The 18838-nt window shown below is 41.5% G+C and overlaps 1 protein-coding gene across 3 annotated transcripts in view; it reads right to left on the bottom strand.

The window, feature by feature from the left end:
• Window positions 1-17729, bottom strand: part of LOC112563685 (serine/threonine-protein kinase 17A-like) — a 33728-nt gene extending 15999 nt beyond the window's left edge. Inside the window, exons 1-3 of one of the 3 annotated variants that reach the window (XM_025237928.1) lie at window positions 17610-17729; window positions 14702-14956; window positions 2632-2844 (exon numbers count right to left, since the gene is read on the bottom strand). In XM_025237928.1, coding sequence (XP_025093713.1) covers window positions 2632-2844; window positions 14702-14805 — 317 coding nt within the window. In that variant the 5' untranslated portion in view covers window positions 14806-14956; window positions 17610-17729. Of the gene's footprint in view, window positions 1-2631; window positions 2845-14701; window positions 14957-17069; window positions 17485-17609 lie in introns of those variants that run through there. The other 2 variants (XM_025237929.1, XM_025237930.1) reach the window with 2 other exon arrangements.
• Window positions 17730-18838: the final 1109 nt, after the last annotated feature.

The raw sequence follows: 18838 nt of genomic DNA, 5'->3' as shown, positions 1-18838 counted from the left end.
TAAAATTATTCGATGTAAACTACCTACAGACAAATCCCCTTTTCAATTTTTTCCCCAGGTTTTCACAACCCAAAGAAGCATTGCAGCCTTTGTATGTGTGTGCTTTTGCCTGCGATTTTTCTCTTCAGAAATTATCGTTTATAGCTCAGCTTTATCCAGTCGACACGGACTTGGCCTGCCTGAACTCTGAAAGCAGCAAAGCACGAAAGCAATTACATCCCATCCTAACCCATCCGCACCCGCATTTCTTTGCCACCCGAACACGTGTTAGGAGACAGTAAACGTCAACAAAACTTCAAGAGGTCAACATAGTTTAGCCCGGGTCTAAACAATACTTTTCTGATTGCACAGCGGTAAGTAAATTGCTTCCTCTTTCTTGTGCTCTGATGGAGTGAATGAGGAAATACACAGTGCAGCCGTTCATAAGCAGAATTCACAGGTCTTGGTGTCAGGGAAAGAAATGCCGGACTTGACGGAAGCAGCTGAGACATCAGCATCTCAGTATCTTCAGTTTAATGATTCTGGGGTCAGGGTCAGGTGCACAAACGCACTCGGGAGTATCTCAACGCCTTGCACTCAGCTAAATTACTCATACCGGGTGGATCAAGAGTAGGCATGAAGCCAAAAGATGCATGACCCGATTAGTAATGCAAACTTATTTTTGGTCTACATGAGTATTTTACCTTCCTGCTTGGCCATGGTCATACATCTTAAAACTATTTGATTTAATGTACATATTTTACACTTCTAAGCTCTTTTTAAAAAAATGAGGAAAGAATACCCTGAAATTATGGTAATTATGCTGTAGTATTTGCAAATTTAAAGAGATTTGCAGCCACAGCTGGATGCAACAGGCATATGGTAGGGAAACGTTTCATTAGACACCTACTAAGGGCCAAAGACAACGTATAGAAGCCTCCCCTACAAAAAGGTCCATATTAGGTTGAAGAAATCTATTTGAACTTTAGTAAAAAGACACATAGGAAGCTGGAGCAGCTTACTCAAAGAGAAATTTTTTTTTTTCAATCAGTACGATGGATGATGATCCTTGTAGCTGCAGTCTACAGACGTTCAGTTCAATGTCAAGGACAACAGGAAATGAGTTTATACAAATTTGTGCCACGGGCGTCTCTAAAGGTTCCTTTGATATGCCTTGAAAAGAAAATGTCGAGGACTTTGCCCTGTAAAGTGTGAACACTGCTCACGCACGAATAATGATGACAGCAGCTTGACCCCGAGTCATCAGTGGGACCAAGGAGGCCAACAGGTTGTTAAGTACACCTGAATGTCAGGTTGAATGCGGGCAATACTACCGGATACAGATAGATATCAATTACAAATCTAAGCAGATGCCCCTGCAGTAAGTACCAACGGTACTCGTCACTCGCCAAACCACAATCAACTGTTCATTGTTAAAGGCTATGTTGTCGGCAAATCAACAGAACATGGCGCATTTATTGCACAATTTTTTGTATAAAAAAAGATAAAATCACTTGTCGACAGACCTAATTTCTATCTTCTAATGTCATTGATAGCCGCAGCCAATGCAAACGTTTCGAGGATATGATGATGGGGCGCGACCTAGTTCGTCAACCTACATTCTAAAACATCGCCGGAAATGAGATCTTGACCTATTTCCAAAACCCAGGTGAGACGTTCAGAAGTTTTTATCTCGCAAATGAAATCCATTTCGCTCAGACTTCGGGAAATATAACTAATTTAACATTCCCCCTCATGTGAAAGTATTTTTTTTACTCGGTTTAGCCCATAATAAAATACAAGTACGTGACACGTGTTGGCTGCTACGACTCGATCTGCGCCAGTCTGTAAGATGAAGCCGAGTGTGTGTGTGTTTCATGTGCCTCCACGCATGACAGACACGGTCCGTTGCGAATGCGCAAGGCGTTGCACCTCACAAAAACCCACACACTTGTCAAGCTGGTGGGTGACACGCCGGCGCCTAAATTGTCAGTCATCATGGTGACCCAACCCCACCCTCCAGCTCACCACGGGACATGACATACGACAACTGCAACATCTGTCGGGATATGCAAAACCACCGATGTTATCCTTGTCGCTGATAGGCAAATGCTGCTGAAAAAGGCGCACCTCCGCACACCTGGCTCCTCGACTCTCACGCCCAGCTCACAGCGCAAACGCAGCAGTCTGGAGTGAGGGTTAATAAGTGCTCTTGCCTGGTCGGAGAAAATATAGATTGTAAACTATGGAAAATTAGTTCATTGCTGTTGAACCATACGTCGTAAATAATTAATGCTACACACAACAATAATATTAACTGCAAGAAGAAACAAATACATGTTAGTATCAAGCGCCTGCACTTTATGTTTTTCACCTCAAGGCATCGGGACACTGTTTTTGATAAAAACATCCGCGGGGTCTGGACAGCGCTTTAATAACTTCGAAAACGCGACGCTTGCCGTGGATTGCCCGTGTTTCCCAGGGGCAACCACTTGCCCCGCTTCATTATTACTTATCTTTACAGGACCAACCCATTCTGCCAGAAACACGGACGACCGACCTAAAATGCCAAGCCAGCGAGCATTAAAAACAAACAAAACCACACACACACACTTTTTAATGATACGATACACAAGTATGAATTGTACTCACTATTCGGTGACCAGGATGAGTTCAGTCGGAGTCTCGTAAACCTCGCAGAGACGCACGAGGCGTGGGTGGGCCATGGCGTACTCTAGCATCACCACCTCGCGCAGGATCTCCTCACGACAGCTCTTGCCCTTTCGCCGCTTGCGAATCACCTTGGCGGCGACAATCTCCTTGCTCTCCAAGCTCATGCATTTGCGCACCACCGCAAACTTGCCCCTGCACAGGAAATAATAATAATCATGACAACAACGAAGACCATGATGATGATGATGATGATGATGATGATGATGATGATGACGACGACGACGATACAACACAACTACGCACAAAATCGAAGTATGGGGCCACACATGCTTTACACAATTGAGGGATAAAAAAGTGAACTCAGTGGCTCTAGTTACCCATTATAGTCGACATGTAACCTTTAGCCATTGCCTCCTGACCCAATACTGATCAGCCTGGATCCAGTGTGCTCAATGGAGACAACGGACTCACAGTTCTGTAGGTCAAAGGTAGGATCTCAGTACGACGTCAATGTCAGGGAAGCAACCTTCTCGAGACGATTGACTCTCTCCCCCTCCCATAATTTATCTACATACAACGATTCACGCCAGGTTGTTTTTTTTTTTAATACAATAATGTTCGTTTCATTTTTTTTTTCCTCGTCCAATTTAAACCACAGAACGACTATTGTTCTCACATCTTTGATAACTTTCAATTCCCGCTAAACACACAGTATACGTTTTGTTTGTACGGACGTGTGTTGGCATGTATTCTTATGTTTTTAACACACACACACACAAACACGAGCGCGCGCTTGCATGCGTGTGCACGTCTTCTTCCAGCCCGGTGAATGGCCGTCCTGAACGATGCACCCTGGACGTGTTAAGTGCTACACTACAGGGTTAAGTACTGTACAGGAAAGAAAAGAAAAAAAATGTATAAGGTTCGGTTCAGAAGCATAGACGACTTCCGCAAGACCAAAGCGCTCATCACGTCATTTCCGGCTGTGAAGAGCGAACGAGTTGAACACGTCATGCCGCCTCTGTAACAGTCACGTGCTGGTCAGCACACTTTCCTCTCTCTCTCCACCCCTTACCCGCACCACCCCACCAGTCGCGGCGCATGGCCTGACAGGTGCTGATCGAGTCCGAGAGTTTAAGATAAAAAATCTACATTTGAACTCTTATAACCTCTGGTTAGAGAGTAGAAATAATATTATTCTCATAAAACCCGTCTGTAAGCTGGTGATAATGAGCAGAGAGGCTTAACGCGAAATCAGTCCCCCCCCCACTCAAACCCACCCACCCCCCGCAACACCCACCGTTCACTTCGACAGCTGTCGCATCTCAGTCACATGCTTCTGCGTCAATGTTTCGCATCCAACGCGCATGCGCACTAAGGTGGAAATGGGAACATTTTATTTTTTCTTATGGGAACGATGTAAAGTCGAGAAGGTTAGGGAGAGATGATATGAAGGTGTTGGTGGTAATGGCACTAGGGATGAACGCGCCATTTCTGCAAAATGAAGACATATCACGGCATCAGTTATGCACAGCATTCATCTGCAACCTCCGTCTATTGCGTCCATTAAATTAGCGCAGATGGTATAGATTGGACTCAGCATAAAAAGTTGTATTACGAATGTATTATGTGGAAGGAACATGCAACCACACAAGTCCATCAGTACAGCAGCATGTTGTATGGATTTCATGTAATATACCTACTCATCGGAAATTTGGGGGGAGGGTTGGAGGTGAAGATTTGGAGGCATACAGAAGCATAGGCTCACCTTCATGGACCATGCTGACGAAGGCGGAGAATATTCGGTATTTATTCTTCTATTTAAAATCTATTCTTCTATTTAAAAGGGGAAAAAACAACTTTCACATCTTTTGGCTAACCATTGATCAACATACAGTCTTCGATTGCCTATCAAAACTCACTCTCCTTCTCTCCTCATGCAACCCCCCCCCCGTGCTTATGGTGTGGATTAGGTTCTTGGTGTAGTCTCTCATCTCTCTCACGTACACATACACATCCTTCAACTTTATCCTAGTTTCCAGACCGATTTGTCTGTGCAAACCGTGACTCAGTGTCGACTATGTTGCGTCCTGCGCCATGCACCTGCCTCCCTAAAGCCGTAAAGAAAAAGCGTTTTTTCCCCCACATCACCTTCGCTGACAGGCGGGTGTTGATGATACAACAAAAGAAAAAGAAAACGAGTCTGCGGTGAAGGCCGACGATAAGGAGCGCGTTAACAGCCTTCAGACTCGGCAAGAGTTCACCGTGTAGCTCCCAATGTCACCCATTTCTTCTCAGGCACGAGTCCAGCCACCTCCTCCTCTTCTCCTAACAGATGGTAAAAGTCTCACCAGGAAATTCTTCATGGTGTATGGTCTTCCTCCACACACAATTATGCGTGTTGGCAAGAGCACACACACACACGCACATACGCGCGCAAAGAGAGATTTCTTCCGTCTTCTGGAAAATTCATTTGAAGACGGCGCTAACCTCACTTCTCGTGAATCCGTTACCCGCAGCATGAGCTCAACTGTACTGAATGTCCTCAAAAACTGTTTGTACTGGCTGTGAATCCGAGTACAGCATAGATCCCTTACGAAGATGTTTTTCTACGATGGTAGTTACGGTATAATTAAGACGTCCTCGCCATTGCATGTGAATTGGGTTCTGCCCCTTTCAAGTCTTGCAGCCAATGATGACATCGACGACCCGTTGCCCGGGCGATGCCCCCATCTTTTCTCCCGACTTGTGCGACGCATACACACTGTGTATTGATTTGTTTGATTTGTCTTTACCCTGCGATCAGCCTAAACGTTAGCCCCACACCGGGAACCCCATCTTTAAAGCCGGTCTTTGTCGGACAAACATGGCCGACAGTAAGACAAAGATATGCGAAGATGTGACAGTTATATCACTACTTGATCAAACAGCCACTTCTTCGTCTATATTAGTCCGTTAACAATGACCTTAATAAACCTTGGCGTCGCCGCGAGCGATCGGGTACATTACACAACTACGTGAAGCACTCCACCCGGGGTCAACAACTGATTTTCCGATCCTACCCAGGAAGGTCGCTGTAGTCACACAACTAACGTCTACGCGCGCTGCTGCAGTTGTGCATGCTCTTCGCTCTTCAGTCGCTCTTGCGTGACTAGCGCCGATAGTGCAAATAGTTGCCCTAACCGCCTGACCTGATGAACTCTTGCACACTAAGAGCTCGGTCCAAAAATTATTCAGCCTTCTTTGCTTGACTTTCCTACTTTTGGACGGCGCTGCTGGGTCGCTTGGCGGACATACACGATTTTTCTGTTTGCACGGCAATGCCGCTCCTCTCCGCAGCCATGCTGGTGTGGATGGGCAGCCTGGCCTGTCCCTCCAGCCGCACGATGGCGCTCTTGACGGCGTCATTGGACAACGACAAAGGCTGCGCTCGTGCACTTGTGTTTAAGGGGATTGTCAGCTGGCGTCCCTTATTTATCTCGCAGAGGAACTGGTGTGACTCACAGGATGTTGTTCTTTCGAGATTTATGTTCGCACATGCTGCAACTTGCGTTACTGAATAAACAAGACAGTGGAGCCTCGACATGTCCCCCGACCCTTCCTCTCTTTGCACGCACAAACGCGCATAGTCACTCGAGTGTGGTAGGCATTTGCCCTACCTCCGTATGACAGCTTTTAAAAGGTGCATTTGTTAGTGATTCTGTAAAGCTTAGCCCTAAATGCTATTTCCCTAAATCTGGGATAGTACATCATTTTCATTCTCGATATACACACCTAAAAACATCACCATACACAGAAAAGACCCAAGCTGTGACGTCACGTTTGTACAGATATGCTTCAAGCTCTAACTGGCTGAAGCTTTTACAATGTAAAGTGTTCCATATAAAATCATGACACCTGTGTAGCTGATTTGGAGAAATAACATCTTATGCTGAGCTTTACCATCAGAAAACAATGTTGCGCCCCACCAGTCCTTTAATAAGACGCAGATGATTGAATATGTTGATACTGGCAACATTTTACGTGAGGGGCAAATAAAAAAAAGAAATAAACCATTCTTACGTTCCACAATATTTGTCTGGCTACTAAGGGCTTTTATGCTTAGCCAATATACTTAGAAATAAATGGGAGACGTCGACTTGTTAGGTAGCTAATGGCATTATTTTATTGTACAACATGATGATCTCACGAGAAAAAACACGATGGTTCAATTTCCCCCTACGATTACCCTCTTCGCGTGGTTCTATCACAGGTGGCAAGTACATTCACACGTTGGAGTAATAAAATCCTAATCACGGCACTAACGTCACCACCACATCTAAGGCGATCGGTTATTATACAAGGCTGTGTTTAACACCAGTGAACGGCACGTCACCGTTCAAAGTGTGACACAATCAAGCAGCGACACCTCGTGACCCAGCACGACAAAGGTTATCAGAGGTCCGGCCGATTTACTACATCTACCCGCGTGGCGCGAGTAGCGAGGGCACTGGCTTGTGTCGTCCTCCATGTCCCTGTAGGACGGAGGTACCTCCATAGAGGCCAGCCATACTTTTGCTGCAACTACTACCTGCTTTCACCCAACCAATCTTGCTTTCCACCTTTTCTTCTCGTCTTTACCTTCGTTGAAGAGGCTCCCCGCTGGAGTGTGCGTATTAGAAGGTGTGGAAGACTCCTGGGCTCACCTTTAGCACCCGATGAAAAGAACGGCTTTGTGATAATGAAGAAACAACATGCGCGCGCAGATGTCGCGGCTGGAGACCCGCGATTCTTTATTTAAATCAAACAAGAACGCCCTTCCTCCTTTCTAAATGAAGCCTGTTTCTGGTGTCAGACGAACTCCGTCAGCCTTCAAAAATAAAACAAATGTCTCGCTGAATACTTTTAACCAGTGGACTTGAGATAGAGGGTGACTCATGCATTGTAAGTCGGACTCCAAGAGGACAGGTTGCTACGACCGTCAACTAATATTCGCGACCTATATCATGTTGTAAAGTGCACCCTTGTACCTTTCAACGCATGCAAATCTGTTTTCTTCGTGGGTGGAAGGTGAGTCCACTCCCCACCAGCAACACACACACCCTCCCTCTCGAATGTGCTCAACATATACAATCCGTTTAATGCATAGGGTTAGTACAGGGACACCACAAGGACATCAATAAGCAAGAAAGTTCAAACTTTGAGTGAGTCATCGTTTACCTACTGCACAGCCTGTCACATCTGCACTGGAGAGAATGCACTTTCTTTCTCGAGGCTCCCTAGTATAGGATAAAGGCAATGCGCGAATAAAGGCTATGCCGCTGTCTCTCAATAATACCATCGACACTGGCGGTCACCTGTCATCTGCACTTCATGGGACGACTGAAGACTCTTTACAGATGACTTGTGTTTTTCAGGATCAACGTAAAAACGGTCTGAAAATCGCAGGAAGCGCAAGGTCTTTAACAAGTGTACAACATCATCACTTTCCATTCACCCACCTACCCTTCACAAACACACAGACACCTTCGGTGTTTATGACTAAGAAGAATGAACAAGAATATACAGTCTGTAGGACATGTAAAGACAAAAGAGTGGTGGGATGAAAGATTCCAAGTAAACTATACCCACGCAACAAATTACAAAGCATTTTTTTTTTTTTTGCAATCAATCGAGAAATAAAAACAAATAGGAGCTGTGATATATCCCCCCTCCCGGTTTTTTGTCTCCCCCTTCTCTTTACTGCCAACGTCATCACGACTGCCCACAGACAAGTACATTCGTCCTTAAGAGTCGTCTGGTAAGAAATGTCCAACTGCACTGAAATTGCCTGATTTCATGTCTTTTGCTTGCCGATTGCTGTCATCGTCTTTGCTGTAGGGGTATCTTTCTTTAGAAGTGCACCAGACCGTGGACGACGACGGCTCAAAGCCGACTTGTTGAAGAGAAGCTGCATGTCTGCATCGAGTTTCGTCTGAAAACCGCTGTCAGCAGCAGCCACGCATACATGCCGCCAGGCAGGGAAGGCAAGAAGGGGGCAGACGAGAGAGGTGAAGGTTAGGGATTCTCCCATAAATCAGCCGCCAGTGCGATTGGGCTCTGGGTGAGCAGCAAACTGCAACTAATTACCCGCGGGCTTACGCATTTTAAGAGCTCTGCAAGCCGGCAGATGGCTCCTGCTTGGGGGGGCTTGAAGTATCAAGTACCCTTTCTCCACAACACCTTACTCACCCGCCCTTCCCCCTTTCCTGACCCAAAAAATAATGTCAAAACGTAGCAACGTAATGTTATACGTGATATAGCACGAAGCATGTCCACTTCTCATGTTTCACAGTCGAGTCTATTAAACTAATACTGAGATTCTATTCTCGTCTGCGCATATAAAAGTACAAAACAGTTCATGCGTTTCAACTGTTTCCTGACACCCTTGTCCTCCAATATTAGCAGCGACGGGGAAAATAAGGTACGGGGATCTGGAAGAGTCTCATAGCCACTGTTCTTGGCTAGCGACCTCCCGTTGACCAAAGCCCCTCCCTGTCATGCCCAGTGGTCTCGAGCAGAAGCACGAAAAACCGTCACGGATGTATCTGCCGGAATTTGAAATTTAAAGGCGGATGGAATGGAAGAGTCCCGAATGTTAGCAGCCGTAACGGTAGCAAACGTGAGTGGTTCACTGTGTCTAATGAAGGACACATGAAAGGCAAAGCTTAAATGTTCTTCTTTGACTGCTTTAACGTTCCTATATAAATCAGCGAACATTTCTAATATGGAATTTTTTTTTTCAAAAACATTCCTCGTTCCACTCCTGTGTCACTGCCACGGACAACTAGCAAACCTAATACCTCTTCTACAAGTCTGTACGCAGAAGGAAGAGGCCTGTGAGTCAGAGACCGTCTTGAAAATGTGAATTATTCCTGGCAAACAGAGCATGAAGCCCGGACGGACACTTATAAATCACTGTAGCGATTACTCAAGGTGCTGCCTGAAACACCTCAACTCCACCGCTCACCCAAACCTTTCCTGCTGTTTTCTTCAACTCGATGGGCGGCATTTTCGCTTTTGTGACATTGGAATGCCGTGCTGCCTCGAAAGTTAGTGCATTCACTAACACCTATATGTCTACGAATGCTCTAGTGGAGGCTCTTCATACAGAATATCTGAACTAGAAGCGTGCCGTGGGTCGACGTCTTATTTGTGTTAACCTTCTGTAGGGTCGCCCCATTCGCTTGGCTCTTTATCGAGTTCCATTTGCTTTTTTTAAAGTCAACAGCTAGGACCCCATAAGTAATACAAGCAACTGTTACCTCTTTCTGGCTATAGTGTATTTTTGTTCTCCACCTCATGACCTATCTGCTGCAAACTCTCGAGTCATCTTATCACCTGTCTCATATTACCCATATTTCTGAGGAAAGATCAGCCGCAGGTGCGTTTTCCCTGGCGGGTGACTTGCTTTCAACTCCCACCACCTCCACGAGGCTGGAATGTTTCATACCCACCTCTTCTGATCTAGCACTCATCTGTGTTGTACAAACCTCTCTCCCTTGTTTGCAATAGTGATCTAATAGTTTACTTAATTGTTTATTCACTGCTTTTCCTCCCTTCCACTTCTTTTAGGCTCCTCAAATGAAATTTTGACAAAATGAAAATGGACAATGCAACTTTATCTGCCTCAAAAGAACAAATTGTTTGATGTTCAGGGACTACACCAGCAGATCTGATCATGTTAGAACTACACATCTGCGACACATTTAGCTATAAATATGCCTTAATGCTGTCATACTCCTACAGACTTATGGGGAGTGTACTCTCTTTCTTGAGGGCACCTGCTACATTTAATCACAGGCGTTTAGGCTGAATCCCTTGGCTTGCTGCTTCTTTGTCCCACACTGCAGTTACAGACCCACCTTCACTGGCTGCTCTTCACACCTTCAAGATGTGTTCACACCCTACCCAATGTTAGTTTATATCACACACATAGTCTAGTTTGAGCAGAGAGTGTGTGCATGCATGTGTGTGAGAGAGAAAGGGAGAGAGAAGGTATTTTCTTCCTCAAACACAAATAACTTCAGATGATTTCAAACAGAAATCAGTGCTCAACTGCCTAGTTTTACTGTTAATGATGTTTCACTGAACTTCATACAGTCATGACATCTAAACACTCCACAATTGCAGGCTTTTGTATCATCATGATGACAGTCTATACATATTGTAAACCTGAAGAAATGATTGAATCACTTCTGATTTTGACATGATAGTATTTTGAGGCATTGTAAGCAAACAGTGCTCTCTCACTTTTAAGTTTTTTTTTCTCTCTCTTTCTTTCACTCACACACATCCCCCACATATGTGCAGCTAGGTGCAATCTCTTTCAGAACTTGTTGAACTTCCTATTTGATAATAAGGCAGTCTGGTTGCTTATCACAAAATTGGGACCAACAACTGACAGTGACTGATAATGAAAAACCTTTCAGTGTCCAGAGGCAAAAGGGAGGAAAGGTGAATCATACCTCACCCGCCTGGCCTGAGCCAGTAATTATACAACCTAATATCTTCCGCAGTCCAACAATTCTATTAAATAAACGCCCAGAAAACAGTTCACATTGAGAAAAACAAGTCCTTCACATATGGTAGATAGATGAGAGCAGGAACACCAACCGGCTGGAATGTAAACAAAACAGAACTTTTTTGGGGTGGTCTGCAGTTTTTGTTATGTTTTAGGTAATGAATGCACTAATTAAAAAAATCTCATTTTCTCTTGTAGATCAAAGACAATGCCAGACCCCGAAAAAACAGCATGAAAGAAAATGAGTTTGTGCTTTAAGCTATCTCCCCAGAAACATTTTCTTTTTTTTTTTTTTTGGATCAAAATGAAAAAATCTGAGACATGATAACACTGATATGGTTACATGAATGTGCACTTTGACAAAGACGAAGACTGATATCACAGGTACACTAAAGTGTGCTGGTCTTGGCACTTTCCTCTACATACAGAACAGCACTAGCATAAATCTAGGGATTAAAATTTAGCATATTACATTCTGTAATTCTTGTCATGGTTTGTTGCACCCTCTCTGGGGCCTTGAAGTTAACTACAAAGCCTTTCGTGCTGCAGAAAATTAAAGTCTAAACCTACCCAGGAGGTGGTCATGATAAGCTTATTGCCTGCATGGCCGTAGCTATTCTATCACACAGTTACCCCATGTGCACTTAATTCACATGCACTCACGCACACATCAAATAACAAAAACAACTCCTCCTAACTTTAAAACAGGGAATTCAAATGTCTGCAATAGGAACAATGGTACTTGGGAAAGACATTTAAGCTGTATGAAAATTTCGTGGATTTCTTAGAAGATACCATCAGCATATCAAGTCACAAGTATGACTGGTTTTAAAAAGAAACTGAATATCTCTTAAGGCACAAGCAGAACCACAACTGCGCTGTTAAGTAGGATCAAAGCTTTCTACCTTGTCAAATATAAGTTAGTCTGAAGAGCACTTGTAAGAGAAAAATCACCAGTGAAATGGCAGCAGGTAAGTGGATGTGGATTGCCCATGCCAGAATGTTGTAGAATACAGTTTGACAAAGAGTGATTTGAACACTGTATCTGAGGTGTAGCAGTTCAACTTGCCTGAAGAGGGAAAATCACACTGCACTAATCTGGCAAAAATAATGATCCCTTGATTGTGTCTTTGGTCAATCACGCTACAAAGTCACAAGATTACCTACATGTTGGTTAGCTCTGTCACTACTTCTGCCTTGCAGCCAAGACAATATTTTGAAGAATAAGTTACAAGAACCACAACATGAGTTTTATTAATGAAAAGAGTGATATGTGTGTGTGTATATACACATATCTTGGCTTAGTCTGTTTAGATCATTAATGAAAAATAAATGACCAAAGTACTTTCCCTCCCCAACACCTGTTTTTTGCTTTAAAATGAATTCATGCTATTTTGTAGTAAGTCTGTGAGTGCAGAATAGAAGCATTTCTACTAAATCATAAAAATGCAGTCATCGGCTACCCTAGAAGAACCCAACATTGTGCAAGAAACAATGCTGAATCCACAAGAACGCATGCATACAAGAGATACATGCATACATAAATTATTCTGCTGAGCTCAGATGTGGACTGCTATTCAGGGACCACTTTGCCATTGTGGCTGTAGCTGATTAATTACAGTTGCTCCAAACATCCATTAATTGCCTAGCGGGTCTATCAGTTGGTTCTACAAGAATTTTACTTGTCTAAAGCTGTGGTCCATCTTAAGCTTTATTGATCATGAACCTTGCAGCTACTGTGGATGTTATGCCAGTGGCAGAGAATAAAATTAAACATCTCTTGGTGAACACAATATGAACTAAGTAAGAGACATTTTGGAGGCCTATATAGAATAGCTACACTGGAGAATGGTTATGGTTGGCGTGTCCTGGAATTGTCTTGCCACAGTATTAGGTAAGCTCTAAATAATCCAAACCTATTAACAACTGGCATAAGTAGTTAATGTTAATTTACAATGCCAGTGACATAAGCTTATTTCTTCCAAGTCCTTAGTGTACAGCTGAAAAAAAGGGGGAATGTCCAACTGCAAGAAAGTAGTCAGTAGGTCAAGACATTAAGACTAGTACATATGTTTTCAGTCTGCTTCAAATTTTAAAGTTGGAAATTAATCAGTTCCCACAACCTTTGCCCTTGCTACCACAGCCTCTGCTCCTGACCTGTCAAACAATGCTAACTACCAAGTCTATAGTTCTGAAATGTCTGACACCTCACTGATCAATCTGACATGTCACTACTTCTGACATATCTGTCATCTGTTTTTCCAATGTAACTGCTTTTATCCTTTTACCCTCTTCTTTCTCTTTTATGTGAAAAACATCATGACATTTTCTAAGTTTTACACCTATACTGATGGCAGAACCTACCGATCTAGATCTTTCAAGGAACAGAAGATTATTTATAAGGTATCTGAAGAACCGAAAAGTGTGCATATAAATACACAAACTACATACCACTGCCTATTCAGTCAGTCAGGGAATACTAACAAGAAGACTGCGGGTTTTAGATCCTTCTCCAATGTAGCCCCACTTTTGTGGAACTCGCTTCCCCTCTCGACCAAGGAGTCTGATAGTATTGCATCTTTCAAGAAAAATCTTAAGACTCACTTGTTTAAACTTATTTGAAGTTATCATTTGACCTGCAGTTTGGTGGCTGCTGGGATCACCGCGCATTGAGCGCATCTTTGTGATGCGGATACTAGCGCGTTATTAAACTACATCATCATCATCATATATTTATTTTAGTGTTTAATTCTTGCCAACCTTTTTCACCCAGCAGCTGTTTAATTACTAACAATGAAGCTGTCACATAAAACATTTAAAGTTTCTGATACCCATCTAATTCTAAACTTATGTTCCTCATATGTTTCTGCCATCAATGCTTTAGTATTAGGTATCCCAACTACATATAATCTGCCTCAACAATACTAGCAAACTGCTCTTTGATTTGTTCCAAGCCTGCACCCAACAGCACTTTATGCCCCCTATTCTCTATGGCATTTCTTCTGCACATTAGCCTTTTTTTTTTTGCAAACCAGTCCTATAGCAAGCTTTCACACTTTCTGCATCATATGAGCTGAGCAATCTCCACTCCCTATCCAGCTTTAACATCAAGTCTACCAAATATTCCCTCTCAAGTTGTTTGCTTCTTTGTTGATATCCAACACTCCTCTATGCTCTATTTATCTAAATTTTTGTGATGTTCTTTTCATCCTTTAATTTATTATTATTGTTAAACTTCTAACAGTTTCACAAAGACATTGTCATCATGTCTCAGCATTAAGTATGGGCACCTCATGTCTCAAGAAAGGTATGTGATAGTTATCAATATATTATGATCTGCTAAGATTAGGAATATAACAAAGGAAGAGGCTTGTGAAATAGTGGCACAAATATGTTATGATGCAGCTGAAAAACAAAATTCCAGGAGAGAGATAACTCAGAAATGTAAAACAAAACAAAACAAAAAAGCAAAGATTCAATACAGAAGATTTTCTGAAAGTCAATTACCTGCCAATATCTCCCAAAATATCGTACTTGCTGGTGAGAGGCTCTGTGTGGATGGTGCTGCTAGGTGTGTACTTTCCCACCTTCAGCCCGTTCATGTTCGACATGGTCCAGTAGCACAGTCAACACCAAACATTGTCTTCACCAAAATCTGAATGATAGTGTCACCACCGTTGATAAACCACAAACTCAAAGCTCCTATCTCCAGTCAACAACTCTGTTGCAGGCCTCACATTGTATGAATTGAATGTCAGCCACCTACAAACAATACGAGAAGGTAAATGCAGAACTATACATTTTGCATCCATGAAAATTTTGAATGAAAGCAGCATAAAATTATAAAGGAAGGGCAAAATAATGGTCATCAAATGGTAAACAGCTTATTTTCCTGACTATGAGGGTCAGACTGCACAGTAGTTGAATCTAATAAAACTGTTTAAGGCTTATACTGACAAGGAAACTGTTAGTTTCAGAACTGGAAAAAAAATGAGGCCGGTCTAACTTAGCACAAAAGAAGTACAGGAGCAAATTTTTCAAGTACAAAAAGCAATGCAATAAACCGTAATAAATATTATGTGAGAGTTATTCTTTTTGTGTCAGTGCAGTTGTCACCAACTTATTATTGTGTAAATGGTGTGTAAACAATTATGAAGGTGTGACAGGAAAAGTGGACAGCAGAGATGATGGTGATAGTGACAGTGATAGCTGTGGCTCTGGAAATATTATTTACCAGTAAAATGTAGATTTAAGAAAATGAATATGTTTTCTTGTGAAGATAGCTGTACAATTTCATATGCATCTTATATAGCAGCAGCAGAATCAAGGTTAGACATACTCGCAGAAACAGCTCTTATGCACTGTATCCAGAACCTATAGTGAATCAGACTAGGATGTATGCATTGTTCTACTGTATCTATAAACTGAGGATATAAAGATATCATATCTTGCAGTCATACGCTGGTTTTTACCCATGACTTTCCTGGCCTGCTCTATTAAACATAACAATATTTTGCATGCGTTATGCTTGATTGTGGTAGTGCTGTGGCAGTAACAACAGTATGAAAGAATGAGCAAATGCCACTAAACTAAGGTATCTATCTTTCTAAAACAAGCTCAAAGGTAAGTTCAATATCTAATTTCAAAAAGCAGTTCTTATAGATATCTTTCCTAACTTTTTAGAAAACATCTTGAACAAGAAAATCTTTGCTAAATACAGAACTATACAGCAGTGCTGTGAGCAGTTTCAAACAGATGTTTCTAGTTGAAAAATATCTTACATTTTTTGTCTTAAGTAATTTATTATCACAAATAAAACATTTGCAGAGAGACCACTTATTTATACTAAAATACTACATTCTTTTTCCTTTACCTTTTATTTTACATTCTTTTCTTTCATTTTTAAGATAACTGTGAACAGCTCTGCAAAACTGTGCTGTTGTCATGTACTACAAAGTCCTGATGTTCAAGAAGCATTTGATCAACTTGACTATAAGTCATCCCTAAGATTTTAGACTGTGACATAACACGTAAAGAAATGCTAGTGATCACTGCAAAAAAACCAAAACATTTGCAAGGGCTCTGCACAATTAAGTGCAAACATTAGCATAATATTAAGCTCCTTTATTGCAAATTCATATAATTTTATCTCGCTAACATACACACTGTTAACTGTGAAACGATATACAGACTGAAGAAGATGGATTTTTAATCTTAAAAATAAATTTCAAATAAAATCAAAACAAATACATAAAAATAAATTTTGTATAAATGACAACTATTTTAAAAAGGCAGTCAAGCTGATCTTTTCTTTCATGAAAGCTAACAGTTGAAAATATTCGCGCAGCTAAAAATATCTTTCAGGATATATGAGTAATCTACAGTTAAAGTAATAACCAAACCAACAGCATTAAGCATGTTGTTAGTCTATTTTGGTCTTCATTACCTACTCAGCAGGATCCAAAGTATCCTTACCAAATAATCCCCACAAAGTACGTAAAATCAAATAAAGAACAGAAATATAATTTAAATGTCTTGTCAGTAGACTAAACAAAAAAAAAAATGTTTGTTGTGTATCTTTATTTGCACTGTTAAATAGAGTCTCCCTGATTCTTCACTAATGCGTATGACTAAATTCTCACATTAGTTTTAGTCTTCTCCAAAAAATAGTGAAAATTTGTATTTTAAAATCATGATTTATGAAACTTTATGATTTATATAATATGCAGTATGCATTTAATTTTTAAACACATTAATACTGAAATTTGAACACTATATTTATATTGATAATTTCGATTAAAATTGACTTAAAAAATAAATCATCAGATGGCTATCATTGGCGAAAACAAAAGACGTGTGTGTTGCTCAGCCTCACCGTTATGACCAATTTAATCCTCTTACTCTCCATACTGAGTCGGAAAATGTACAGCATTCACTCAACTCTAAAACATCGAAGTCCTTCAAACACGTACTATAAGCCTGTGTCTCTTATTTCCGATGACTGAAGGTGATTCATTTCTTTTTCACTTTGGCTGCGAATAGATCAAGCAGCCGACTGCGATGAGATGGTGGCAGTTACGGTTTCGTAGCATGAACGACACGGAAATATTTAATACGTGACACCGATAAACGTCCATTCTTTCTCAGCTCTAGGGCACTAGAACAAGAAAGGGAGTGAGTCCTGCAGAATCGTCTGCCAAGTTATGAGGGCGACACAGCAACAGGAAGGCTTGCCTTACAAAATCTTGCCCAACCCACTGTGACGGCTCTCGCTCCCCAAGATCACAAAAAGGATCTCTTCTCGCTAAAAACCAGCGAACTGAAAAATAATGAGTAACTGAAGTAGATTTTGAGACTATTTTCACGTGTAAATAGCTAGTAATTATTGTTACTGACAGCAAAAGCCAGTTCTCACCTGAGTTTATTGGAGCATTCCACCAGGTGCTTTGTCAATCCACGAATGTTCTCTTGCTGCTCCCCAGCTTTCTTCCGGTGCAGACGCACTTGAAAACGAGGCTGCGTCCGGCCCGGTGATCGCATCGCTTAAATTGTGATTAATACAAAATGTCATTATTTTTTAAAGAAGACTGAAACTATTCTTTTTCAAATGTGTGAATTTACTCACGCGAATTAGTGAAGAATGAGGCGGAGTCTTCTTAACAGTGCGAATGAAGGTACACAACAAAGACAGAGGTCAATAATATTTAATATGTCGACCACTGTTGTCTGTAGCTGAGACATTATTCTCTCGTATTTTTTAGACAACTGAAACGATGTTTAAATTATATTTCTGTTTTTTTTTTAATTCCATTTTCATTATGTTGTGGGGATTATTAGGTAAGAACACTTTGATGCTGCTGAGTAGGTCATCCGCAGTGCAGCACAAAAAAGCGTTTACAACACGCTGTCGTCATCTCTTTATCTGCTTAAAGCGCGAGTAATTAAGGTGATAAACAATATAATTAAAATGTGTTTTACAGAAGGGGGAAAAATCCGCAGCAAGAGCTCTTCGTTTGTGTGTGCAAAATCTTATTTCACGCATAGCTGAGAAGAGAGGAAGAAGAAACCATTATTTTTCATACGAGGTAGTGATTATATTTTTGTAAGACATGAAACTACGATTTTTTTTCCACGTAGACGAATGATTACAGTTAAGATGAAAACGATCACACAACGAAGTTAATAAATATGCGAAAAACATCATAAAGAGAGTGATTCAAAGAGAAGAAGTGGAAGACACCCGTTCAAAGAATGTGAACGTCTTTCACTGTTAGCATGGAATTTACCCCCCACCAACCTAGCTGAGCATGCACCTTCCTACGCAACTGCGTTCGTGTGTGTGTGTGTGTGAAGGAGAGAGAGCTAAGTCACCAGACATCTTATACATCGGCCTTTACATCCGACATAACTATACTACAGGCAGAATTTTGTTCCCTATATGACAGTTCGTTCCTGTAGCCTATTTTTAGATTTTTAAAAAGCTTTTTTTAATTTTGGGAGTGTTTTTATAATTTTTGTCAATTGGATATGAAGTAATTATCTGATAAGCTTCAAATTTATGTTTTTGAACCCTCACTTAAAGAGTTTTTAGACTGACACGTCCCCTTGCTGGACGTGTAATCCATACGCTATTATGGATTGTGT

This window comes from Pomacea canaliculata, linkage group LG5, assembly GCF_003073045.1.
Source record: "Pomacea canaliculata isolate SZHN2017 linkage group LG5, ASM307304v1, whole genome shotgun sequence".
NCBI lineage: Eukaryota > Metazoa > Mollusca > Gastropoda > Architaenioglossa > Ampullariidae > Pomacea > Pomacea canaliculata.
The sequence above is the reverse complement of the archived record's forward strand: the minus strand, read 5'-3'. Positions and strand labels throughout refer to the sequence as shown.